Source organism: Serinus canaria, chromosome 2, assembly GCF_022539315.1.
Source record: "Serinus canaria isolate serCan28SL12 chromosome 2, serCan2020, whole genome shotgun sequence".
NCBI lineage: Eukaryota > Metazoa > Chordata > Aves > Passeriformes > Fringillidae > Serinus > Serinus canaria.
The window spans coordinates 130,836,250-130,862,513 of record NC_066315.1 but is presented as its reverse complement, the minus strand read 5'-3'; the positions used below and the strand labels follow the sequence as shown (position 1 = coordinate 130,862,513).

The 26,264-nt window shown below is 40.4% G+C and overlaps 1 protein-coding gene across 2 annotated transcripts; it reads left to right on the top strand.

The window, feature by feature from the left end:
* Positions 1-13: 13 nt before the first annotated feature.
* YWHAZ (tyrosine 3-monooxygenase/tryptophan 5-monooxygenase activation protein zeta) lies at positions 14-26,060 on the top strand. Of its 2 annotated transcripts, none has more exons than XM_030237433.2 (6): positions 14-159; positions 2,397-2,700; positions 17,640-17,763; positions 21,175-21,338; positions 21,428-21,523; positions 25,014-26,060. In XM_030237433.2, exons 2-6 carry the CDS (start codon positions 2,407-2,409, stop codon positions 25,071-25,073), a joined length of 738 nt encoding a protein of 245 aa, XP_030093293.1. In that variant the 5' UTR covers positions 14-159; positions 2,397-2,406; the 3' UTR covers positions 25,074-26,060. The 2 variants fall into 2 exon arrangements, with proteins under 2 accessions (XP_030093293.1, XP_030093299.1); XM_030237439.2 differs by lacking the exon at positions 14-159 and adding an exon at positions 230-361.
* The last annotated feature ends 204 nt before the right edge of the window (positions 26,061-26,264 follow it).

The following is a 26,264-nucleotide window of genomic DNA, read 5'->3' as shown; positions in this document are numbered from 1 at the left end:
GAAGAGCGGCGCGGTGATTGGTGGAGACGCCCCGTGCGCGGCGCCGGGAGAGGGAGGGTGGGAGCGAGGCTGCAGCGCCGCGAGCGCCAGAGCCGCACAGTCCGCGCCGGCCGCCTGCTCGCACCGACGCACCCGTGCACGCCCGTCCGTCGCGCACAGGTAACGGGGCCGCCGTCCGGAACCGGCTCCTCCGGCACGCGGCAGTTCGTGAGCACTGAGCGGAGCGGCCGGGGGACATCGCCCTGCTCCCCCCGGCGCGACTCAGCGGGGAGGGAACGAGGAGCGGGGGCCGCTGCGCGGGGCGACGGGGGCCTTTCTCTGCCGGGCAAAAAGGGAGAAGCACCGGCGGAGGGGGCGGCAGGTGAGGGTGACCCCGTGCCCGCAGGGAGGGGAGCGCCGCCCCCTCCGAGCGGGGGCCGGGGCGCGGGCGGCGGGCCCTGCCGGGTGTGGTCTCCCTTTGGGAGCCCTGCCCGGGCGCAGAAGATTCGGGGTGGCCGCCCCTCGGCCGCGCTCGCTTCCCATCCTCCGCCCAGGCCCCCCCCAACTCCCCCTCTCAACGCCCAGGCCTCCCCCCTTCCCCTCCCCCCCCGCCCATCTTCCCCGCCCCGGCCGAGGGGTCCGGGCGAGAGCGGTGGCTCCCCCGGGACTGGAGGGGACTCCTCCTCCGCCGCTCCCCCTCCCCCGCGCCGAATCCCCCGGGGATGGACCCGCGGGCTTTCCCTATTCCGGGGCGGGGACGCGGCACTCTCCCGCGGGGGCGCTGGGCGGAGGGGAGCGGGATCGGGGCGGGCCGGGCTCCGGCGCCCACCCGCCGTGACAAAGGCGGCGGGCGCGGCGCTCGGTGTCCCCGCAGCGGGCGCGGCGCGGGGAGGGAGGGAGGAAGGGAGGGGCGGCCGCAGCGCCCCGGGGCCGCCCGCCCGCCCCGCCCTCCGCTCCGCCCGCCCCCGGGCCGCTCCATTTTCTGCTGTCACCGCGCTCGCCGAGCCGGAGCCGCGGCAGCGCCCAGCCCGCGGGGGCGGCGGGCGGCTTGCCCGCCCGGGGATGCTGCCGCGGCAGCCTGCGGTGCCCCTGGGACCGGCTGCAGGGCCGTCGTTGCGACCACGTTTGCCCCGGTCATGCCGAGCGGTAACTAACCACCGCCATACGCTTCGCTTTAAAATGGCTCCTTAACCCCGCCGCGCGCGGTGTGGGCAAGTTCTTCAACGGCCGTTCGCGAACGGACGCCGGGTTTGAGCCTCCTGTTGGGGACGGGAGCCATTAAAACTTGCAGTCACCTGGAATGTTAGCATGTGCTTAATTTATTCCCAAAGACAGAACATAGCCCTGCTATTGTTTCTCCTCACGTCACGAAAAATGGCAAAAGTGGTTAAAAATGAAAATGTTTGATTGGATGTGTTCTGTGTGTGTGGAACATACAGAAATAGATAAAGCACTCATGACCAAAAGTGGTTCATGCTTTAATCATCTTGTTAAACTTTAAAAGATAATGTATCCCCAAAGCACATTACCACTTCCTCCAAATGATCAAGTTAGGATACACGGAAGGATGGGGGGTGAGGGAGAAGTATTTTTTCTTCCTGTGTAAAAAAAAATTTCTCAATACCTCTGCTTAGCAGAGTTTGATTTAAAAAAAAAAAAAATAAGTGCTGATAGGACAGATTATGAAGCATTTCTGCCAAGTTGTGCTATCTGAAATACTGATGTTCAGGTCTTATTTTTAATTAGTAAAATTTTCTTTTGTCTGTGAAGGCACAGCCTCCTGGGCAGAGCAGCAATACCTGACACAGAACATCCCATAATGGGGATTCCCATTTGGGGAAAGGGAGTTAGTGTTGTGGGGACATGTACAACTCACAATTTAAATATTTGTTGCACTATGACTTTTTAACATCCAGTGTGGGATTTGATTTGCAGATGTTTATGTGAAGTACCTCTGCATGTAACTGATTCTGTTAAGGCTCAAAATGCTGCTTGGTATTCTTTGTCCAGCCTTTATTTGGTTGTCTCCTGTGGAAAGCTTACTATTGGATATTTTCTTTTGTCAGTTTTGCTGCACTGATAATGTAGTCTCATGAAAGAGTGGTGGCAAGAATTGGGATCATTTTTATGCATAAGATAGAAGAAATTATTTGGGTTTGGTTCACTTTTTGATGCTTTTGTTTGTGTTTATTAAAATAACATGCTTCTAAAAGTTTACAATTTTTCATGAGGAATCAGTGACTTTAACTGTCCATGTGTTTGAGCAGCCAGTGCTGCTAGTATGCTCTGTGTGCTGGATTTCAGTTGTATCTCTTACAGTTCCAGTCTAGAGAATACACCTTGCTCTGCCTATGAAGTTAAAACACCTTTGTCCTTGACCAATGTCTGAATAATGCCTCACTATTTTTCCTCTTCAGAAATATCAGCATGGATAAAAATGAGCTGGTGCAGAAGGCCAAACTGGCTGAGCAGGCTGAAAGATATGATGACATGGCAAGTTGCATGAAATCTGTGACTGAGCAAGGAGCTGAGTTGTCCAATGAAGAGAGGAATCTTCTCTCTGTTGCCTATAAAAATGTTGTAGGAGCCCGTAGGTCATCTTGGAGAGTCGTCTCAAGTATTGAACAAAAGACGGAAGGCGCTGAGAAAAAACAGCAGATGGCTCGAGAATACAGAGAGAAAATTGAGACTGAGCTAAGAGACATCTGCAACGATGTGCTGGTGAGAAATAATGAAACTGTTGATCCATTTTTACTTAGAGTTGCAGAGTAAATGGTGCTGGACCCTCTGGGACTATTTCTAGTCTGTCAGTAAAGCTGTGGTCTCCTACGCTATTTCTGACAATAAGGTTTAAAAAAAATCTGAATTTTTCTTTCCCTCTAATGTGCTGCTTATTTATATACAAATTATAGTTATGAATGCTAATAAACTAGGAGGCATGTAGAAGTATTATTGTATGTAAAGTAGTAATTATGAAAGGTTAATATATTTCCCTGAGACTGAACTGTTTACAGGTTTAGTTTGGGGGTTTCTCCTCCCCCAGTACCCCTTCCCCTTTAATGCAGTATTTGTATCCTAAGATGTCTTCGATTTCTGCAGTTTTAATATGCTGCTGTGGTTGTAAGAGGTAGTTCTTACTCTACGGAAATTGTGCCCCTCCCTGGGTAAGATGATGTAATGTTAGTTATGACTCAGCCGTGCAGAAAATTGCTTGCAGGAAGAGGCAGTAGAAATGCTGTGATACCTGCTTAAACTTAATTGTTTTTTGTAGCAAACTCAAAGGGTGTACAAGTTAGGCATTTTCTGAGACTTGTAGTTATGTTAATATGTGCATGTGTACAGCAAGCAACACTGTATTTTCACTGGGAGACTGGTTTATGAAATCCAAACCTCTTCCAAATGCTTATTCCAGATTGTGAGGTTTTTTTCAACTGCACACTCCTGTGGTGCTTCATTGAGCACTCAAGAAGCAGCTGTTAAGTCCTACAGCCACTTGTGAGGTAGAGCTTATGTCAGCAGTAGAGTTGTCCGCTGCACTGTGGACACTGCTGGATGTCTTCCCATATGTGACAAGGGATCACCTGCAGGTGACAGAATGATGTGCAACATGAGGGAAGTCTTAAATAGCTAAGTGCCTGAAGGTCTGATACCATATGAATGTTAAGACCAATGAATAGCATAAATTTTGCTTGATGTATGAGATAACTGAATGATACTGGTGGAGATAGCTTCTAGAAGGCTGGTTCTCCATGGGTTTGTAAGAGTCAGCATGGGTAACTGACTCTTGGCTTCTAGTTCAGCTGTCTGCTATGGTTATTGTAACACACCCAGTTTTCTATGTTTTGTTATCTAGTGTAAGGATAACTCTAACTTCTACTCTGAAAAGAAATGCAGAACTTACTCATAGGAAAGAACTGATTTGCTAATACTTGTGTTGTAAAGTGGTGGCTCATCTATTCAAGCCAAGGAAATGAGGATCCAAATCTGGCATTCTAATTGGTTATTTCTTTCTTTAAGTATTTTACTAATGGGGAAGTTGGAGTGGGGGTGGATGCTTTCAGTTCAGGGTCTGAAATTCTTTTGTAAGCTACGTTTTGGTTTAAGAAATTACTTTAATTAAGTCTGAGCTTAGGAACCTTAGAAGAATTTAGTGTTTGCAATTAATTTTTTGTATGATAATGGAAACCAGGTTAAGGTAAAACTAGCTTTTATTGTGCATGCTCAATTCAAAAACTGAAACAAAACCCAGCTTTTGAGTTTGCTGCAGCAGCTAGAGTGCCTGGGAGGGTAGGAATGTGGGTGGAGAGTCTTGTTTAATCTTCTGAATGTCAAAATGGACTTGAATTTCTTTGTGTTAATGAGACATATATATAATTCAAAGAAGTTACTGTTCTTGACATGCTACTATTTTTAAGAAAGCTAATGACTGACTAATTTTTATCATCACCAGTCCAATTTTTCTTAATACATTAAAGAAAAATTACTATCCAGAAGAAACAATGCCTTAAGCAGTGATTAACAGTAAAAAACCTACTTTTTTAGACTTGCATTTAAAAAGAAAAAAATTAAAACTTTTGTATTGAAAGTCTAGGATTTAAAAATACCTTCAGATGACATGTACAACTTTTGATGTTGCCAATTACATTGAAGATTTAGATTTACATTTAAAGCTATACACTTGTTTTCTTTCTTGAAGTATCCTATGCATGTTCATTCTTACCTAGAAATGTGGCTGACTATTGAATTATCCGAGAAAAAAATAACTGTGGTAAGATTCACTTATTAAACATGAACACAGGAGTCTGTACAATGTTTCATGCAAATGTAGAACTAGGGTTTGGTTTAGTTTTTGGGGTTTTTTTCAGAAGATCTCTAATTCTTATGCAGCATAATCTAATCTATAACTGTTTACAGAAGTGAAAAGTGAGGCTTACCTAATCTTAATTGGTGTGAAGTATGCTATTAATAAGACCTGAAATGTTAAACTTTCAAAACTGTTAATCATGAGCTTTATGAATTAGAGTACAAAAGCAGCTCTGCAACTTTTTTATCTTTTATTGTGGCTGTGGCTCTGTTTGAGCTGTTGTTGTGTCTTCAGTTGTCTGCTAGTGTCTTAAATAATGTTTAGTGCCCAGGGGTGTTACATCACAGCTGAGTATGACTGCCTTCCTAACTTCAGTGTTGAAGGGAAGAAAGCAATTTAGAGAATGTGTTTGTGACTAGAAGAGTGTGGCCAAAGCTGGCTCCTCTGCAGCTTCCTGCTCTCTTCCCTCATTTATTGGAATGAAATCTAGTGTACTGGAAGAAATAGCTCTTCTAATCCTGTAGATACCAAGTATACTAAACTCTGCTTGGGCTTTGTTTCCACCTCTTCTTCTAATTTACAGAGAGAGTAGGAGCAGTTAATGACAAACTTCTTTTTTGCTTCATCCCTCTTGGGCCCAATAATAAAATTGTTAATAGTTAGGTGATCAGGTCCGAATGTTTGTTTTTCCCCTTTACACTGACCTTGCAACAGGAAGACAGCATCTGCCTTCTTGCTGCTTCCTGAATCTCTTTCTTCAGCCTGCCATGGAGTACCTCTACAACTCTGCAAAAGAGTTGAACTCATCCTCTTGTTTCCTGCAGCCTCAGAGTGCTGCTGTATAAAGAAGAGACACCTTAAATATCTTGTTCCATCACCAGTTCTGACAGATACGCATTTAAATATATTAAAGGGTAATATAACCAGCTCTAGTTTGGAGTTGGTCTGGTTAGTGCTGGTAAACATCAAATAATTGTGACATGTTGAGTGTAGTACAAGTTCCTTGGACTGTGGCAATGAAGACTATATTTCCAAATTCTTCAATAGTAATATAGTGTGTGATGCTCTGTGTAAGGAAGTACATTGCCATACTTGAGCATCTGAAAAGTGCTTTGAATATTATAGAAAATTTTCACTTGATACAGGAAATTAGGCTTTTAGTTAAATATTTTTCCTCATGTTAGCTCAGTGTGTGCTTCATGTTCTGATAAAGTTTTTATAGTAGAAAGGAGGGTCTGTCTAAAGTACCAGTATAATGATCTGAAGTCATCTTTCATTTGTCATTTCCATAATAAAAATCGTTAATAGTATAACAGGTGTGGATTTTCTTTAAACTGCTGTTAGCAGAGAAGTGAGTTGTAACTAAAGTGATTCAAATTAAATCTGCAGTAAGCTGAATTTTCAGCTGACAAGGGTTCTGAAGTACAGAGGAGAATAGAGAGGTCTTTGAATAGTTAACACCCTGCGCTGCTTGTATGTTAGAAGTTCTCAGAGCTCTGGTAGCTTTCAGGAAGTCTCTTACATGAGCTAACTGTAAACTATTAATTGAAAACATGACTGGCTATCTTCACATTAGTATGGATATAATTCCAGACAGTTGCACTCTTCCCTAAGCTGGCACATACTGCTGGAGTCCCTGCATGTCCTCCACGTGCACAGGATGTGACTGTTCCCATGTTCTTGCCCGATGCCCAGTCTTCCCCCTCCAAGTTCCACTGCAGAAATGCCCTAAGTAAATCTCCTCTGGCAGTGCCCAAGCACCCTTTCACCATTTATTTTCCCTTTTAGTTGTTAAGGTCTGGAGAACTTCTGCAAACCTTGGCTGCCCTTCAGCCTTCTGGAGTTACTGTTACACATTGGTGCTACTCAGCACTTTTCCCCCCACTCCTTTCCTGCCAGAAAAGCAGCAGGTTGATGGTGTTGTTTAGGACCTTCCAGTAAGATGAATTGTTTGCTTTCTTCACTTCATTATTTCTTCCAAATTTCACCCTCAGAAGCATAAAAACATATTCCTTGTGTGCTCATATTGGAGATTTCTTTGCACTTGTTACGGATGCTTCACTTTTTGTGAGAGCAGAAGGTTCAGTTATGTCTCAGATTAGTGATTTTAGGTTTACATTTCTTTATGTATATTGTTTGAGAGGGGGAGTAGAATGTTTAATAAACTGTCATGGGGCTGCAGTTCACTGGGGAGGGGAGTGTAATTCCATTCCGAGTGCATCTAAATGGCTTTTTAAAGAGCATACCACAGAATTAATGCCTTTTGCCATCATTCTCAAATTACTGTGGAACTATTTTCTAGTTGCCTGCAAACATCTAATAAGTTACTGTGTTAAGTTCTATAAAATGTTTAATAATTCTTAATGACAGGGTTAGGAAATTTGGTCTTCTCTCCTACAGGAAGCCCTATGGTTTTTGACATGCACATGTGAGAATTGTCTTTTTAAAACTCAACCACTGTATGCTCAGTGTGTCCTCCTGAGAGTTAAAGTGCACAGCTAACCTGTAGACTGAGGTGACCATACAACCTTCTTGCTATGATGATATCGGCTACTAACAGAAAATTGTGTTCTGACTGAAAATCACTACCTTCAGTTCTGTGATTCCTTCAGGCTTGCTTCATTTTTTATTTTTTATTGCACTTTGAGATCTGTGTCATTTTTTTCAGAAAAAAAGGGGAGAAATTTGTAGAATCTTCAATTTGCAGAAATGTCAGTCACAGAAAGGGGTGATTAATGTGTTGAAATCTGGGAGTTAGGTGCCCCAAAGAATTGAGGTTAGAAGGGAGGTCATTGTGTTCAACTCTGGTCAGAACAAATCTAGTTTGATCACTTTCTTCACGGCCTTGTCAGTCACATTTTTATTATCTTTAAGCATGGAGATTCCACAGCCTCTCTGGGCAGCCTGTCTTAATATTTGTTCATGTTGTTAAGGAAAGAATACTTGCATGTAATCAGAGCTTCTCAAGTTCCAACTTGAGAACTGCTGCCTCCTGTGATGTCACTGTAGACCTCAAGGAAGAGTCTGATTCCATCGTCTCTAGGCAGCTGTACACAGCAGTAGGATCTGCTGGAATTCTTTGGGCTGAAGAAACCCGTCTCTCTCAGCCTTACCTTGTACCTCAGGTGCTCCAGCCCCATAGTCTTTTCAGTATACCTTTGTTTTTCTTGTGCTGTGGAGCTCAAACCTGGACATAGATCACCAGATGTCATCTGAAGCTGTTAAAATTTGCACAAAAAGATAGTAATTGGTAAGGTGTGAGTGACATATGTGAAAACATGTGATTACTCTGGTTCACAAATGCTTCTGTGAATGAACTTTTATATATTGCAGAGCAAAATGTAACCAGGATTTGCGAACTTATAATTTAAGCTTTTGTTTAACTCTCCAAGTTTGGCTTTTTTCAGTAAGGGTTTGGTTGATATCATTGCTCATATGTATTGAAGGTAGGAAGCAGAGGCAAATTATATCAACCTCATTTCACTCACTTCCCTGATTGTAGCTACACCCTTTCAGGTTTGGGGTTTTTTTGGGCTGTTGTTATTTTATTTTGGTTTGAGTTGTTGGTTTGGTTTTTATTGGTTACCTGCAGTGAAAGCAGTGCCTAAGCTAGAGTAATTTCCTTTACTTTTGTAAGTGATTAGACTGTTGCAAAACTGTTGAATCTTTGATAATTAAATCATCATTCATGGATCAGTTTAAATATGAGATTACTTGTGTTGTTTTTAATTTATTCTAATCTTAGCAAGAAGAGTATCCATAATGTTGACACGTATGTTTAATGCTCCCATTCATCATAAAATCAGCTAAGGTGCTCTGCATAAATGCAGCTACTTCTTACATTAACTATGCTTGCACATGTGTAAACACATATATACACGTATCTGCATCCTCTTGCATTTATTGCAAGTAGGAGAAACCTTTATTATAACCACTAGCCCGCTGTACTAATTTCATTTGGCATTAATGTTTAATATTTTGCTTTGGTTTACAGTGAAAAGGTACAGAGTACTTATACTGTTCCAAAGCATCGAAGTAACACTTGATTTATTTGACAGCAGCCTTCATTGTTCTTATGTACTTTATGTACCTACTGCTGATGCTCAGTTCTAAACAACAAAATAAAGTAAGTTGATAGTTTAGTCACCTGTGACAGGTAACTCTTCATCTTCTTTGTGCTGCTGAAGGAAGAACTTCATTGCATGTACTTGCAATTTTGTGAAGCTGGTAATTGTATTTGTTTCACTAGTTGGTTGCTTAGAAATCTAAAAAGCAGAAACACTGCATTGCTAATGTGTCAGCTTCTTCTTGTGCCTGAGGAAGCTGTACATGGTAGAAACATAAAATTTAGAATATGAACGTTAATGCATTATCTCTGCACATCTGTACAAATACTGCACTATCTCTGGTTTTATCTGGAAACTTCTGTCTCGTTATGGTGCACGTGACAGAAGTGCGTTTCTCAAACAGGTTCTCAAACGCTTTACTTGTACTTTGCTGTGGGCACACATCAGCTCCTGCCTCTGAAGCTGGTTGTCCATTCAGGCAGTAGTTGACTACCATTTTTAAATAGCTTGAGAAAGCTTGTGCTATTGAAGTTGATTGAAGAGAATTAAGATTGTAAATATTTCTTAAACTCCCTTTTTGTTTTACTGAATGTTAACTCTTGTGCAGTGGATTATTTTTCTTGAAATCTGACAGAAGATTGGCAATGCCTCCTCAATGAGAAGTAATAAGAAGTCATGTTCTGTTGAGACCAGCAGTAAATTCTTAATTTTTTTTATTAGGTATAATATGTTGGACTCAATGATCTCAGAGGTCTTTTCCAACCTACTTGACTTCGTGATTCTGTAAGGCAGCTCACATGAGGCTGAGAAAAGGTGTCAGTTGGTTTTTGTTGGTGGTGGGGTTTTTTCTGGATATTGCCCTTTGTGGTTATGTTACATAAGATTCAACAAAAGTAGTCTGATCTTTCAACTGGTCATTTTCTCCTAGTGCAGTCTACTTTGCTAAAATGGCATTTCTCCTAATAAAATGTTCTTAACACTGTGTGCTGTAGTGATCCATAGTGCTATAGTCAGTCCATATTCTGCTTTAGGAGGTTTGAAATCTGCTCAGAGTGCAAGCTGCTAAAAGATAAATGGCTCCTGCTTCTATTTCAGTGCAAGGCTAAAAAGTGTTGCATCATATTTATGGGGAGTTTTATTAGTATTTGTTTGGAGACCAAAACTGTGGAGTCTTAAGATGTGTTCTGGTTTGGAGTACAGCTGCAGTAGCTGTAGCTGAGACCTACATCCTGGGCAGAAATTCTCACCCAACTCAGTTGGTTTCAGTTTTTTATTATCTCAGGTTTCATAGAGGATGTTGTGAAAAGAATAAGGATTGATGCATCTGGTACAGTTTTATTTTGATGCAAGTCCCCAATATTCAAGAAGCAGTTTAATGAGGTAATGCTGAGAAAAAAAGGCCAGGTAAAAATTACACACTGACTTTGATCCTCAGTGGAAACTATTAAGATCTATAGCGATGCCTCAAAACTATTTCAGACTTTAATCTTAATGTTTTTCTATTACGTATCTTTACAGCTGATGCCTTCCATGTGAGTTTCCTGAGAGCAGGTTACTAAATTGGGGAAGTATTTTTGCCTGTGCTTCAGAATTTGGTTCCCTCACTATCATGTTTGTTAGGCATGCTTTGGTAGAAAACAATAATGATTGGCAGGAAACACCTGAGGAGTCTTTTGAATTATCTCAGGAGCGTATCCTGATATGAGGCACACTTACCTCCCATGCCATAAACACTAATTGGAAAGCAAAAAGTAGAAAAAACTAGTAAAGGACATGGTGTAGTCTAAGTTGGGGAAGACAAATCTGCTAAGGGAGCTACATGTACGGCTGTTATAGTGTGAACTGAGATGCTGCTCCTCATTGCCTCAGGTGCTGTTTGTTTCTTTTTTGCTGACCAGTGGTGTGTCCATGCCAAGCACCCTGTATGCATTTTTGTGCCTGCACCTACTTCTAACTGACGTTTATCTCTCCCCCAGCATACGTCTCAGCACGAAGATGATTTTTCGGGGTGTTCTACTTCTTCCATGTTTCCTTCACCTGCCTATAGTGATGCTGCTTTTGTTCTCTTTTCTAAGAGAGCACATTTAGGCTGGTTTAGTAGTACTTTTATGTATAAACTTAAGATTTCTTGCCATTGTTTCTGTCATGTGGGATTTTCTTCTGTCCATCAGTCCTTTTAGATCTTTTTTTTTTTCAGTTACTGTCTTACTTCTCAGACTTCTTTTCCTCTGCTCATTTCCTTTCTAGATCTTCACCAGATTGATTACAGCAAACCTGCTAATCAAGTGTACCTTTCTCCTGCTCTTAGCAATTCCACATCTCCCCTGTTGCATAAACACTGCAAAGTACTCCACAGTCAAATTCTTCCATCCTCCTTTAAGATTCACTGTCCCAAATTCTGAATTCCTCCCCTGCTGAGGGTCGTGCTTCTCGCTTCATTGCTTCCAGCCAGCGTTGTCACCTTTTCCAAACTTCTGCTGCTTTTTCTATAGGCAGCCAGTTGGATGGGAAGAAAGAACAACTGGTACTGAGAACAGGCAGCAGGCTGGTTTCCTTCTTCAGCAGGTGTTTCAGCAGAGATCTCCAGTGCCTCAGCAGCCACTAATATTGGCAGCTTTTCTTGTATTCCTGTTCTAGTGAGCAAACTAGTAGAGAGAATTCTATAGGTGACTTTAAACTGTAGTGTCACTTTTGGCTGGAGTAGAAGGCTGAGAACAGTCCTTTTGGTTTTCACAAGAGGGATGGAGGTCACCCGTGAGGCAGCAGTTACAGAGCCCTTAATCCCAAACTCTGGGCAGAGCTGTAATCAGGAGCAGCATAGTAAGCCTGGGTCAAAACAGGGTTTGGGAAGGGATTGTCTAAAAATATACCTCTTAAAAATGCAATTACTTGTCTATTTCTCCAACAATCAGATGGATGTGTGTAAATAAAATGACTGTCCACAAATGGTTTAATTAAACCTTCTGTAGTGTGTGTGCCAGTCTGTGTAGTGCAGCTAATGGCATGTGTTGTTTTATAGCTCATAACTTCCTTAATCCTCATGTGGAAAATCACTTGCTAGCTTCTAATGGGAATTAATAGGAGTATTTTCTTTTTTTAAAATGAAACTGAGAAGTAGTTTAAAGACAAAAGTAATACTCATGTACAGGTACACAGGAATCTGCAGCTTCTTCTCTGGTTCATTGTGGGTATTAAGGAGGTTTTGATGTAATGGGACTTTGAACAATGTGTGGAATGTGGACAAGAAGCCTTTTAAAGGTTATTACCTCCAGAGAAACCACATCTGGCTCAGGAAATCCCTGGGCATTGGTGGAGGCTAAGAGAAGCATGAGACTTTCTTGCTTTGTTCGTGTTGGTTTTTCTAGTGGCATCCTCTCTTGGGCAGTGTTGAGGTTGGCGGACAGAGGGGTCCTGTCAGCCAGTATGATCCCTCTCATGTTCTTACAACATCTTGGAGAAGGATGCTACTTAAATCGTGAAAATACCAGGCTGTTGTCATTAAATATTAAATTAGTGTCAAGCTGAGCTTAAAAAAAATACAGCTTCTTTCATGTCTTCAATGAATTTAAAAAACAAGAGTTCTGTGTCATCTTTATCCTTATGTCATATACCATGGGTGGGTGACAAGTGAGTTGAAGTTCAGCTAGTACTTTTGTGTAATTTATTCTCAAAATTAGAAAAAACATAACTATCATTAGGTGTCCTTCGATACTGCATGAAAACAAAAAGGCTGCTTATTTATTAAACAAAAAGCCAGGTTATTTCAGAGAAGAACTGATGGTATTTAAAGTACCTGAAGTTTATCAGTGTATTCTCTTTTGAGTTTTCCCATTCTGCACCTTGGTTCTTCTGTGCGAGAATAATATCTTTTTATTTCTCCTATAGTTCTAGTGTTTTTATTCAATTTGATATCTTAATAATTAATTTTTCCATATTTAAAATAAGGCTTCTCATTCCCAGTTCTTTAACTGTGCATTATCCACTAATTGCTACTACATTTTCCTAGAATCTGATGATTGTTCTTATTTTCCTTCTTGTCTAAAGGGAAATATATAAATAGAAAATGGAGATGTTGATGCAATCATCTCTAGTGCATTAATAATTACCTAAAGTTTCTAGGCAATGACATGTACTGAGACCAAGCCTTTAATAAAAGGAAATAAGCACTGAACTAGAAGCAATGAGGCAAAACTGAGCATTAAAATAAAATTAATTTTATGTTCTTATGGTGCATTTGGGAATAGATTTCTGGCCCACAGACGTCATTTGCCAAGGATGCAAATGCTTTTAAAACAAGAGTAGCTTTAGGCTTCAAGTGTCAGGAAAGGACTCTTCAAGTCTTTGTGTTGGCTTCCTCTCTTCAACTGCAGGCCTTAGCACAGCTGGACAACTGAAGCATGTCCTCTTGCAGTAAGAAGCAGGCAGAATTTTAGGAGAAGGTTGGCTATTGGGGTTTATTGGTAAATACTTGTTAGGCTTCTTTCACATTCCTAAGTCTGATAACCCTCAACCTTTCAGACTTGCAAAACCACAGAAGCCTCGATGAAAAGCCTTTCATCAGAGTGGCTCAAAATGTGATGTACTTCATGTTGTCACCTGTTGACTGTATCCTGTTCAGACAGTAGAATATGTGTGAGAATGAAGGAAGTCAATCTCTCTCCAGTTCAGTGTTTAAAATAAGCCAGAATTGAAGGTCACCATTAGGATCATTCAAGTTGTGTCCAGACAGTTTCTGGTATGTCTTTGGAGACAAAGACTTTTCTTTAGTACTTGCTGAGAGTGAGTGAACGTACCAAATCCTACCCATGGTGTGTGTGAGCACAGCTGACATCTCCTGAATTTGAGCTTGTTTGTTGGCCAGTCCAGAGAGGCAGAAAGCTGTTGGCTTAGTCACAGCCAGAACTGCAGGTGTGAAGTGCTGAAGCCTGATCTTTGAGCAGCCAGCATATTAGTAAGAGTTGATATTCAGATTTAGTACATCCTTTTTTTAAAAAAAGTAGTTCCCATTAAATCTTTCTGAAAAAACTTAGAAAAAGTGCTAGAAGCGCTTGTACAAGGTGTTACAGGTTTGGGCTGAAAAGTGCTCTAAAGTGCTGTTGCATCTGCCTAGTTGACTACAGTGGTATGGTTTGTATCACAGCAGTTAGATTCTTGCTGTCAAATTAAATGCTCTGACAACTACTGCTGTGTCCTTGGGGGGGTTTCAAAGGCAGGGACTGTTTAGTTTTGTTCAGAAAACTGTTCCGATCAGATGCTGATGAAGATGCTGTAGTTAACTGCCCATGTGTTAGTTTATATCCAGCCTGGATGGGAGTTCCACGTGGTAGCAAAGAACATGAACAAGCATGAGACCTTAACTACATAAAATGTAATAATAGACATGGGCTGTATGGACTGCAGTTGTCAGGGTGCTGTATGCATTGCAGTGATGCTGATCACATCAGCCTAGTAAATACAGATCACCTCACTGATCCAGTCTTGGACTAGCTGCTCCCACTTCAGTGGCCTGTAGGGTGATCAGCTCTATACTTCAGTGGCCTGTATACTGATCAGCTCTTATCAACTGGTTAAGGGGAGAGAAGGTGGCCTTGTATTGCTAGTACTACTTAAGCTATGCACAAACAGTCTATCAATAGAACTTAAATACCTAGATATTCCTCCTTGAGGAAAAAAATGTATCCTCCAGAGATGCCTCATAGTTAAAGCTATGAGAAAAATCCACAAGATAAACAGTATTCCCCATAAGCTGATGTGTTGGCAGATAACAAATTGTTACATTTGTTGTGCTTTTGATTCTGCTATCTTCTGTAATTGAACTTTAAAAGGTTAGTAGTTTCGTTGGTCTTACCTGTCTGGCTTTCTGTAGCCATTCCATGTCCATGCAGGTTATGCTTCCACAGCCACTCTATAGGATAAATCTGGGTACCCTGAATCTTTAGGCTAACTTTAAAGGACTGCTCTGTGTCTACTTCTGCCAGGAAAAGAAAATAGATCCTGAAATAAATGGACTAATACAAACAGAAGAAACTGAATTTATACGACGAAATAAATAATAGGGTAGCGATCTCCTTTCAATCATTTCACATGCTAGCTTTTAAATATTCATCTGCTTGCTGGGTTTATTGTTGCTGTTTATGAAGTATTTAGCATAAATAAAATTCTTCCAGAGATACGTGGCACACCAGTCCTACGTGTTGTTTGTATAGAATAGACTCTTTCATCCAAATATGAGTAAGCTCCCATTGCAGTTTGAGTTGGAGTCTCTGCATTGGCTGTATTCTGTGAATAGCTGTTCAAAGGGATTTTCTCAATTCATCAGTCTTTGAAATTCAACATGGCTTTAGAACTTCTTGCAGTACAAGATTTACAGCATTCAAGCTCCTTTTGCCCTGCTGGTGTTGGTACGTTTAAAATATAATTAGTAGTCTTTCTTCCTATCTGTCTACTGGTGCAATTCACCCATTCAGTTTGCAAACAACTTCACCTCATTTGTGATCTAAGTGAAGTTTAAATCTTGGAGCTTGGTTCCTGCTGTGTGAGTGAGTAGAGCTGTACATTTTAATTAAATGACCTTCTGTAGGGATGAGAAATAATTTCTGTGTCTGGCATCACTAAAAATACTTTGTTCTGGCCAGTTAATGGTGGATGCAGAAGAAGGGCAACTCCCCACGGTGCCAGAAGCATATGTGCAAACTGACACACCTGGCATAATTGAAGTCTCACAGAGAAAAACTGATAAAAGGAGCCTTGTTCTCAGTAGCTGGTAACCTTCAGTTGTCACTGAGGTCCTTGGCACTCACAAAAATGTCATAGCTGCAAACCTTGAAGCTCTCTAGTGGTGAGGACAGAGTGTGTAAGGAGTCACAGAGAGCTGAGGTGACCCATAAACCTGCTGGCCTCCTGCTACATCCCAGCCTTACTGGGACAGAGCTGGCTCTGAACCCTTCTCCTGGCATGGTGGGATGCCCTCAGAAGGGTGCCTTTGGCATGAGGCAGCTCAGCAGCCCTTTTGACTGTCTCCAGAAAATACTTCTGCTGCTGACTGGCATGTATTGAGTTCCTTCTGTTGCCAAAGAATTGTCTCTGCTGTCATTTGGATGGGAAGTGAGGACATGCAGGATTTTTCAGTGTCTCCCTGTGTGGTTATAAAATGATGTTATATACCAAGCCTTGCAGTACTGGAAAGGCCTAATATTAAAGTTAACAAATAAATCTGCTATGTTGAAGCCACTAAGGAAAGTTCACTTGCAGGTTTTTATCTCAGTGTAGGATAGGCATGGCTGAACCTTGTCCGACTTTCATGTCTGACGGCCTGATTTCTTTATTATCTGTCTGCTGCAATAGAAATGAGAGAGATGCTGTGATGGGTTGCTTCATTTTGAGGAGTGTCATGCAAGTTTGAGTCTACCAATAAATATTCATTATTCATATAAATGAATTAGCAGTACTTTGATTAAACAAAAAAGCAACCAAAACAAAAACCAAGACCAGATTTGCTCTTCTTGCTATTTCTGTGAATTACATTTTTCTGTAGCTTAATAGCCTCCTAGGCAGAGCAGGTACCACAGGTGTCCATGTCACAGTGCAGTAGTTGCAGCCTGTCGAAGGAGTATGTTCTGTAATACATTCATTTAACCTGCTGGATGGCCTTGAGAGGAGAGTGCTGTAAAGCCGCAATCTTTTCTGTGAGTTGGAACTAAATTAGTTTCTCTGTTTCTGTGGTATCCTTGGAAATAAAAACTAAAAAAGTAGAGCAAAACTGCAGTGTCAGTCATCTAATTTATATGGGGAAAAAATGGCCAAAAATCTGTACTAAAACCTCTTTTAAAAAATTTCCTGCATAGCCTTCACCAAGTATATGTAACAGCTTCTGATTGAATTCTGACTATTCAGGCATGCTGTACCTTTTTTGATTTTTAAATAGCTGGCTTTTGTTTTAGAGTCTGACTTCAAGTACTCAATATCGCAAAGTTTGACAAGCTTGTACCTTAATTTGACTGAATGTGTTGGAGCTAGTGATTTTTTTCCTCTTTTTTTTCATCATAATAGAATTCTTGATAGATTTCATGACTGCCTCAGCTATTTAACTTGCTATGTTAACAAGCAGTTAGAATAATCTAGAAAAACCTGGTCTTAAAAGTCAGCCCATGGGGAGGATTTGATAGAGTGACTTTAGAGAGCTATATTGCTTTGGAAGATAATGGAAATACCTGTTAGGACAGCACATAAAGTCAGATAGAGGTGCTACAGAGCTGAATGTCAGATTGTTAGCTGTCTGGAAATGCAAGAATACAGGTTCACCTTGTGGTTTCTTGCTGGGAGTGCCAGTGGAGCATTAAAGTTAATGGGAGATGGGCTAAGGAAGCTTATTTATTGCCTGTGTATGTAAAATAATTAGGTCTCTGATTTGGCAACTGATGATATCAAATCCTTTTATTGTATTTTGTGGATGCAAGCTTTCTTCCATGGTATACCCTCTGCCCAGAGTCTTTGGACTACCTTATTTCTGCCAGAATTCTGTATAGTGATTTATAGAAAGCCATCCTTTGGTCATATAAAACTCATCTGCTAAATTGACACAGCCTCCTCCTCCCCATCAAGGCACACAATGCAGCATTCCTTTTATATCTAGATTTGGAATCCAGAACACGTTCTCTAGCTGTGCTATGTAGGATGTGAAGAAAATAAGCAAGAAGTGAAGCTGTCTTGACTTTGAAATAAATTGAAATATAATTGAATTGTTGCTTCAGCATATGTTCAAAACACTGTGTTCTTTGTTTCCCTTTTAGTCTCTTTTGGAAAAGTTCTTGATCCCTAATGCTTCGCAAGCAGAAAGCAAAGTTTTCTATTTGAAAATGAAAGGAGACTACTACCGTTACTTGGCTGAGGTTGCTGCCGGAGATGACAAGAAAGGTATTGTATGTCAGCTTTGGATAAACATTGTCCAGTTAGACTGCTTTTGGTGAGGTAGTGACACAACCATAATTTTAGAGTAATTCTGATTTGCATGTAAATTTCTTTAGTAGTAGGCTTCCTGTTTTCTGAAGGAAAATCATAGATCGTTGGCTTTCAAATGAGTCACAGAAATGTCCACGTACATGCCAATGGAGGCACAAAACAGACACTGAGTCACAAAATCTTGAAATTGTCTCCAACTTCCACATGCATGTATCTGGTTTACCACTGAAGTACTGGTTTATGCATTTCTGTCTGGCTGAATCTTAGGGGTTTTACCTCTTAGACTTACTCTTGCCATTCCTCCTGCATTTCTACAGAATATAAAAAGTCTGTATAGGTTCTGTGACCAAAGAGACTAGAAACAACCCAGAAGAGAAAAGATTTAATAACACTAATGTTACTGTTAGGAAAGTTTCTTCTGTAACCATGGTAGTTTAATGTCCAAATGTCTTCAATTTCCTCAAATTTCTTACATTTTCATATAAGCAGCTTGTCACAATTGTAGGGAAGTTGCCTTCACCTAATTTTAGTTTAAAAAGTTAATATTAGGTACTCAGCATTTTGAGTTCCTTACCTGCTGTGGTGGGAGACACCCTAACAGCATTGCTGGCTCCGTGCAGAGTCCCCTTCAGTTCAGAGCAATGCATTAGCAAGATCCAGCTCACTGCAAACAGTGCCAGGCTGTTTCCTGGAGCCACTTCAGGGCTGCTGGCAGTGTGCCCTGAGGAGCAGCACACCAGCACGGAGCCAGCCTGGTGTGTCAGACTGCCTTGGGCTGCCCTGAGCCTGCAGGGACTGGGGATGCAGGAACCCTCGGGGGTGAGGAGCACTGAGCTGTGCCGGCCCGCTCTGCCCTGCAGCACCTGCAGCCTGTGGCCAAACCCCCTAGCATGGCACAGAATGATGGCTGTGGGACCTCAGACTAGATTGAGCTTGGCATAGATGTGGAACAGACATGGAATAATTTCAAGGGGATAGATGTGTCTGCTTTACTGGCATGTGTTATATCCACATTACACACTGAAGCCCAGTTTTCCCAGCATGCTGGGTAATAGGGAGTTACACAGAGATCCTCATACTTAGTATGTAAGGCTGGATTTGATTTCTGATGTTAACTGCAGGCAAACTGAGCCAGTCTTGGTGACTGCAGGATTGTATGTGTTACCAGTACTTTAGATCTGTTATAGAGAAGTTACCATGTTTTCCTTTAGTAATTTTAGAGATTCTGTTCACATGCATAGGAGGTACAATATTTTGAGTCCCCAAGTTTCTTTTTCTGTTGAGGATTAATTTACAGGTTCTAAAGTTAGACTGTGAAAATCTTTGTTTAAAAAGTGCTTTTAAAGTTTATTTTTATTTAACCCAGTCTCCTGGCTGAGCAGTTTGTGGTGGGTTTCCATTTTTTCAATTCATCCCTCTCCTCACATGTTCTTCCTCTGTGTTTTCTGTGACCTTGAAGAAGAGCAGTTGATAATTTTTGTGTAGGAAAGAATGGCTTTTGAGTTGGACGCTATTCTTCCAGCTGTTTGCAGTAAATACAGCACAATATAAAGCTCCCAATACTAGGAATTGGATTTTTATCTTCATAAACCACATTATTTATTTTATTGGATGAGGCTTCCTTATGGCAGTCTAGCAGACAGGAATGTCAAGCAGGTAGCCACTGTATTTTATCCCTTAATTTTGGAGCTGCACTTCGTAAATAATTCAAGGTTAAAAACTTTTTTATACTGTGTGACTGGTTTAAAAATTAACAGAAAACATAAAATTATGCACTAAGTGCTCTGAATTGTTGCTCAAAAGGTAACTGTTTTCTCAAATAGGGAGAAAAAATACACTTTTTGCTTTGAAATTATGTTAAAAAAATTACTAGAAAATAAAACTCGAGGCTTCATTTCCTGAAGTTACTTGTTTTTCATTCTGCTTGTTTTGCTTTTCATCAACAGCACCATTTTCTAAGGCTTTTCCTTTATGAGAGGAGTTAAACATTGCTCACAATTTCTAAATTTAACTTGCAGTAAACCTAGTTCTTCTCAACTGTAGAGAAGAACTAACTTCTGGTCATTTTCAAGACATTAGGGCAGCTGTTTGATCTGAAGCATTCCATTGTTAGTGGTGAGTGCAGAGAGAGCACTGTTGATGAACTGTGCAGTGCATGTCCTCACTCTTCCATGTGGAAGAGAACAATATGATGCTTTAATTTTTGTGGCTATCTAAAGGTGAACAAATGGTGATTGCATAGACATCCTGAGCATTAGTATTCAGTTGTTTTCACACTTGAAGTCTGAAAACTCCTTACCTAAATCCTGCTGTATTTTTGAATCTTTACCTTAAAATTCCTTTCTATGTTTTTGAATACGTGTGACTGCACTCTTGCAAACATCAGGCTGGATTCATTTCTGGTTTGATCTAGAAATGTTAGGGTTGGAATCCTTTTTGCATCTGAATTGGATGACTTTCTGCCCACCTTTTTCTCAGATGCTGGTGGTGAGCTGAGGAACAAACGCCCCTTTGTGCTCAGCCTGCGGCGCCTCCCTGGCCCCTGCAGCTTGTGGGCCGTCTTGGGCCGTGATCTCTGACTTGTGCAGGCAGAACCTGCTCTAGGTTCACGTGCCTTCAGTGAGAAAGGAAGCTGTTGAGCTCTTCAATCTTCATATACACATTGTAGTTGCTGGTTTTTGCCAAGTGTTAATAACTTGTACAACTGAACCCATTAAGAGTGACGAGAGATTAATCTCTAAAATAAAGGAGCCAAATTATTCATTTTTCTCCCTTCAAAGTTTAGAGGTACTAGGACTTCTAAGTTTGGTAACAATGCTTTCCATATATGCACTGGAAATAGAACTATGTTAGAAGCTTTTAAAAATACATATTTAATTTGATTTGAGGTGTGCCACGCTATCCTTGCTGAGCAGTTTGAATGGAGACTCATAGATGACTGTTACTGAAAGGGTTCAGCATGACAGGCAAAGGTCATCAGTGTTTCCTGTGACTAAAATGTGGCTACTGCAGTCTTTAAAGACATTGAAACTGTGGTACTGTATCAAGTAGATAGTGGGTTTTGTCTTATGTGCTACAAAACTGCTGCAAACATTTGTAAATTCAAGTAGTCATGGAGCATTGGGAAGAGACTCAAACCTGATTTGGTCAGTAACAGCTTCCTTCCTTTATAATAATTTGAAAATGCAATTTAATAAAATCTTCATTAAATAGACACTTGTTAGGTAAAGTGCTCATTCACAGGCGTTCACTCCTGACATGGTTTCTTCGTGCAAGTGTGAACACAGTCCTGATTGTATGTCTGCACAGAGTGTGTGATTTACTTACTTGTTGTGGGTTTTGTTTGTGTTTGTTTTTCCCCCAAAGGGATAGTGGAGCAATCACAACAGGCATATCAAGAAGCTTTTGAAATCAGTAAAAAGGAGATGCAACCAACACATCCCATCAGATTAGGTCTGGCTCTGAACTTCTCTGTGTTCTATTATGAGATTCTCAATTCCCCGGAGAAGGCCTGTTCCCTTGCAAAAACGGTAAGTCAAAGAGGGGGAAATTCCATTTAAATTATTTGCATAACCTTTTGTCACATGGCTAATGGAGTTGTTTGTTTTTATAACACTAGGCTTTTGATGAAGCAATTGCTGAACTTGATACATTAAGTGAAGAGTCATACAAAGACAGCACGCTAATAATGCAGTTACTGAGAGACAATTTGACAGTGAGTATCATCAAAGCTTGCAAATAGATTACAGGATTGGTCTTCTGGCACTTCAAGGTGTCCTTTTTGTTCTTGGCCATGGAGCTGTGTCTGTCACTCAGAAACAAGTCTATAGTACATCATCCTTCTGAGCTAAATTTTTTTCTTGCCTAGTTTGTTGCGTTTTTTTTTTTTTTTCTTGTTTTGTTTTGGTTGTTTTTCTTGGGGTTTTTTAATGCTAATTAACATGATTTTCTGACAAATTACCCACATCTTTTGGGTTATTTTATTCAAGGAATCTGGCATGTTTAAATGATGAGTCTGAACTGTGACTATCAAACCTACTACACAGTGTTAAGCAGCATTTGAGAATACAGTTGCATTTGCCTCTTTAAAGTTTGTGTCAGATTTCATATAGCTTATCCTGCATTGATGTATCTGCAAGGAAGAGATTCTACATGAAAACTGGAAACAAAGCTAGCAGCTAGCAAGTCCATTTAAGGACTTGTGGTTTAGAGGTTTTTTGTTTGGCATTAATTTTGTAAAGCTGAATTGGAAATCGATGCTAGCCAGGCTATTTCAACTGTAGTTGTAACATAACTGTCTTAATTAATTAATTTTGTTTTGCTTTTTCCTCCTTGGACTCACAGCTGTGCTGTGTGTTGTCAGAATAATCAAAATCTTGATCTTGTGTGTGGGATTTTTTTATCGTACTCTGAACTTTAAAACTGACAAAGATAGATAAACATCTAAAGCAAATGAAACTTAAATGTGAGCAAACATGCAAGAGTTTAATTAGATGGCTTAGTTCACTCCTTGGTCTGTGTGGAGAAGAGCTGCAAGCAAGAAATGAAAAAATAAGAAACACTTCTTGTTGCCACATGTAGCCCCTTCTTAACACTTTGTGCTTCTGATATCAGAGACCTTTGCAAAATAGCTGCACTGCTTTAAAAATAACTACAAGTAAAATTGTGCAGTTGTAAAAAATTGGAGTGGCCATACTTTCTGCTTTTGCATCTAACATTTAATTTCTTTCATCTTTTGGAGCCTTTTCCATGGGAATGGCAACTTAACACTGCTTGAAAAACTACTTGTTATTGTTCCATTTGTTGCTTACAAAACAAATGGAAGTGATTTCTCAACCTCTGTATTGGAGACAGATAGAGGGGTTGGCATTGCTCTCAGTGTCTGTGTACTGTCCCCTTGAGTGGGATTGCTCAAGAGATGCCCTCTGAATGAGTGGTTTTGAAACAGGAGAGAAGCTGACTTTAATTGCTAACTTCCCAGTAAAAATAATGTAAAGCTTGTCGTAGTAGTTGGAAAGCAAATTGTTTCACACAAGAACAAAAGTCAGACTAAGCTACTATAGTGTGTGAATTAGGGGAGTAGGCCTGATAATAGATGTGAGCTTTCCATTGGAAGGAGAAAGCTGCAAGCAGATTGAAGATTCCATGTTCTTGAATGAGTGATGTGCCTTGCCTTAAACGCTTAGTGTGATCTGTATGAGTGCATTGATTCCATGTTTATCCAGAACTTCTTGAGGCAGAAAATAATTTCTGATATGTGTGTGACTGACAAAGGCTACAGTGAATTTCATAAGTGTAAAAAAGGTCTGTTTTGCTAGTTATGCACATGGTGAAGTCTGAGGTAGGTGGGCTTTAGACAGTGATTTAGCATGTTGATCAGTTCTGTGAAGTAGCACTTTCCTTTGTTGTTGGTTGTTTTACCTCGATTCTTGAATGGCTGAAGAAGTCTGTTCATTCTTTGTGGGGACTGAAGGCAGAGAAGTGTTCAGAGGGCTGTTCAACATATCATCAATATCTGTTTTACTGGAATTGCTAGATAATTTCTTTGTTAAGAAATTTTGTTTTCTTTTATTAAATAAAAGGCAGTCCTTCTTCCTAAGCGTTTCCCTCCCACCCTGAGCAGATTGGTTAAACTGATCTCGGTGTCTCAGTTGGTAAAATTGGTAATGCCCCTTTCATAGCACTCAGGCCCTTTTGTGTTAATGAATGTGTATTTTAGATTGGACATGAGGAAAATTTTCATCACTAAAAGTGTTGTCAAGCAAGGTGGCCCAGGGAAGTGTTGAGTCACCATCCCTGAAAGTATTTAATTTGTATAGATGTAGTATTTGGGGACATGGTGGACTTGGCACTATTAATGGTTGGACTTGATGATCTTGAAGGTCTTTTCCATCCTAAATGACTGTGGTGACTGTATTCTAGGGGTGATGATTTAGGATAGAAACCTCTGAATTCTGATAAAATACGATAGAATTGTTCTTACTGATTCTCCTTACAAGAATAGCACTGAATTTGGGACTAATGTAGTAGTATAATAATGTAGTAAAGATTGCAGTGCAGGTCTAGAAACAGACTATTGGTGTGCTGTTATCCTCAGTAAAATAACTTGTTGCTTAATGCCTTCAGCAAGGAGGATTAAGTGCAGATACCATGCATTATGTTCAGAGCAAGGACAAGGCTGCTGGTCTTGTACAGGCTTCATTGTTGCCTTCTGCTCCTGAAAGCATGAAATGTTTCTTATGATGGATTTAAAAATAAAGGCATTCTGTAAGACTTCATTGGTATAGCACTGACAGTAGAGAGAATTAGATGGTTTTATGTTTTACCACATTATACTATAGAGCATAAGATTTGGTTAATGCTTCTCTAACTCCATAAAGTGAGAGATGACAAATCATATTGGCCTGGGAATAGTTTGGAAGCAGCCAGCATGGAGATATTTGGTTCACAAAATAATTTCTTGGCACTGACTGTTGCTCTGGAACTGATGCTCAGTTTCCTTAGCTGGTACTTAATCTTGATATATGGTTGCTTAGTATGATTTTATGGAGCTGAAAATGGCATTTTGTGCATAGTGCATGCTTAGCCTGGTTTTCTTCCATCTTTGTCCTGCCTGCCAAGTTGGCAGCTCAGTGTTCTGAAAGTTGCTAAAGGGGAGCACAACTAACTGAACAGAGCCAGGGGGTAGAGATTTTGATGAAATATTTTGGGGTTAAAAAAAACCAGAGAAAACCTCCAGATGCATGTTCTGAAGAAAAAGTAATAATTTGCTGTAGCATTGGAGGTGGAGAGATAATTTTACTGAAGATTTTCCTTCAGAAAGGCATGTAAAACTTGCTTGAGGAGAAAGAAATTGCTGTTAGTTCCTGATTCTCATTTAACTGCTCAGTAGGTCTGATTCTTGCCTGCTTGTTAGTTGTATTTTAGTGAGCCCTGTGAGTAAGATACTTGGGTTTCGACTGTTTATAAACTTGCTCATTAAATGCAGTGTAGGGTTGGGTTGCCTAGAACTGCATTTCCATCTTGCCATAGCCAAGAAATAGATTCGTGTTACTGTGTGCCTTTTCTTTCTCCGTAGTGCTTAGTAGGACCTGTTAGAAGTTGCTATTATTAAGACATAGACCTTATTTCTAAAAATTGCTTACTAATTGTTAGTAATAAATGTATAATAATGTGCCTGTTACTCTGTTTTCTTTCCTAAACAGTTGTGGACATCGGATACCCAGGGAGATGAAGCCGAAGCAGGAGAAGGAGGGGAGAATTAACCAGCCTTCCAACTTCCATCTGCCTCATTCTAAAATTTAAACAGTAGACCATTTGTCATCCATGCTGTCCCACAAATAGTTTTTGTTTACGATTTGACAGGTTTATGTTACTTCTATTTGGATTTCTATATTTCCCATGTGGTTTTGTTTAATATTAGGGGAATAGAGCCAGTTAACATTTGGGGAATTTATCTGTTTTCATCTGAGGTGGCCAATATAGGGTTGTGAAATTTTTATACAAGTTTTACATGTTTGGCATAGTACTTTTGGTACATTGTGGCTTCCCACAAGGCCAGTGTTAAAACAGCTTTCTATGTCAGGCAAAGATGACTGCTTGCATATTGGTCTGTCACGATGGAAAAAAGGGATAATCAATGTTGCAGCCACAGGTGTAGTTAGTCTGAATATCCAAGCTGGAGCACACATGGCTGTGAATAAACTGATGTCCCATAGATATTGCATGTCAGGGGAACATGTGACATCTGTGGAATATTCCAATCAAGTGTACATCTTTGATTGCAGCTGAAGTGTTCCTTAAGACAGTTCGATAACCCAGTCAGCTTTCTCTAGAGAAGGACAGAGAAACGGTTCACATTCCATTATTTGTAAAGTTACCTGCTGTTGCTTTCATTATTTTTGCTACACATTTTATTTGTATTTAAATGGTTTAAGCAACCTAAGAACAAATGTACAAGTAAAGATGCAGTAAAAATGAATTGCTTGATATTCATAATGACACTGTATATCGAGCACAGCAGTAAAACAAAAACCCATGTATTTAACTTTTTTAGGTTTTTTGCTTTTGTGATTTTTTTTTGATACTTGCCTAACATGCATGTGCTGTAAAAATAGTTAACAGGGAAATAACTTGAGATGATGGCTAGCTTTGTTTAATGTCTTATGAAATTTTCATGAACAATCCAAGCATAACTGTTCAGAACATGTGTATTAAGTTGATGTAAGTGGAATAAAAGTTTTATGAATGGACTTTTCAACTACCTTTGGTGTAGATTACATGTCATCTGTCTTCCTATACCTTTAAAAGGAATGACAGTACTAGACAGAAATTCAGTATGAAAGTGTATTTCTGTTACGGAAATTTTTAGTGCACATTTAGGTATTTAGTTCATTTTAGGGAACTTGAGATTGAATACTCCATACCTGATTTTAAGATTGCTCTAATTAATTAGT

Excerpts from the sequence above, each read along its gene's own strand:
- YWHAZ (XM_030237433.2), top strand. The coding sequence starts at position 2,407 with ATGGATAAAAATGAGCTGGTGCAGAAGGCCAAACTGGCTGAGCAGGCT. Across the intron at positions 17,764-21,174 it reads TGCCGGAGATGACAAGAAAG|GGATAGTGGAGCAATCACAA; the intron begins GTATTGTATGTC and ends TTTCCCCCAAAG. Across the intron at positions 21,524-25,013 it reads TACTGAGAGACAATTTGACA|TTGTGGACATCGGATACCCA; the intron begins GTGAGTATCATC and ends TTTCCTAAACAG.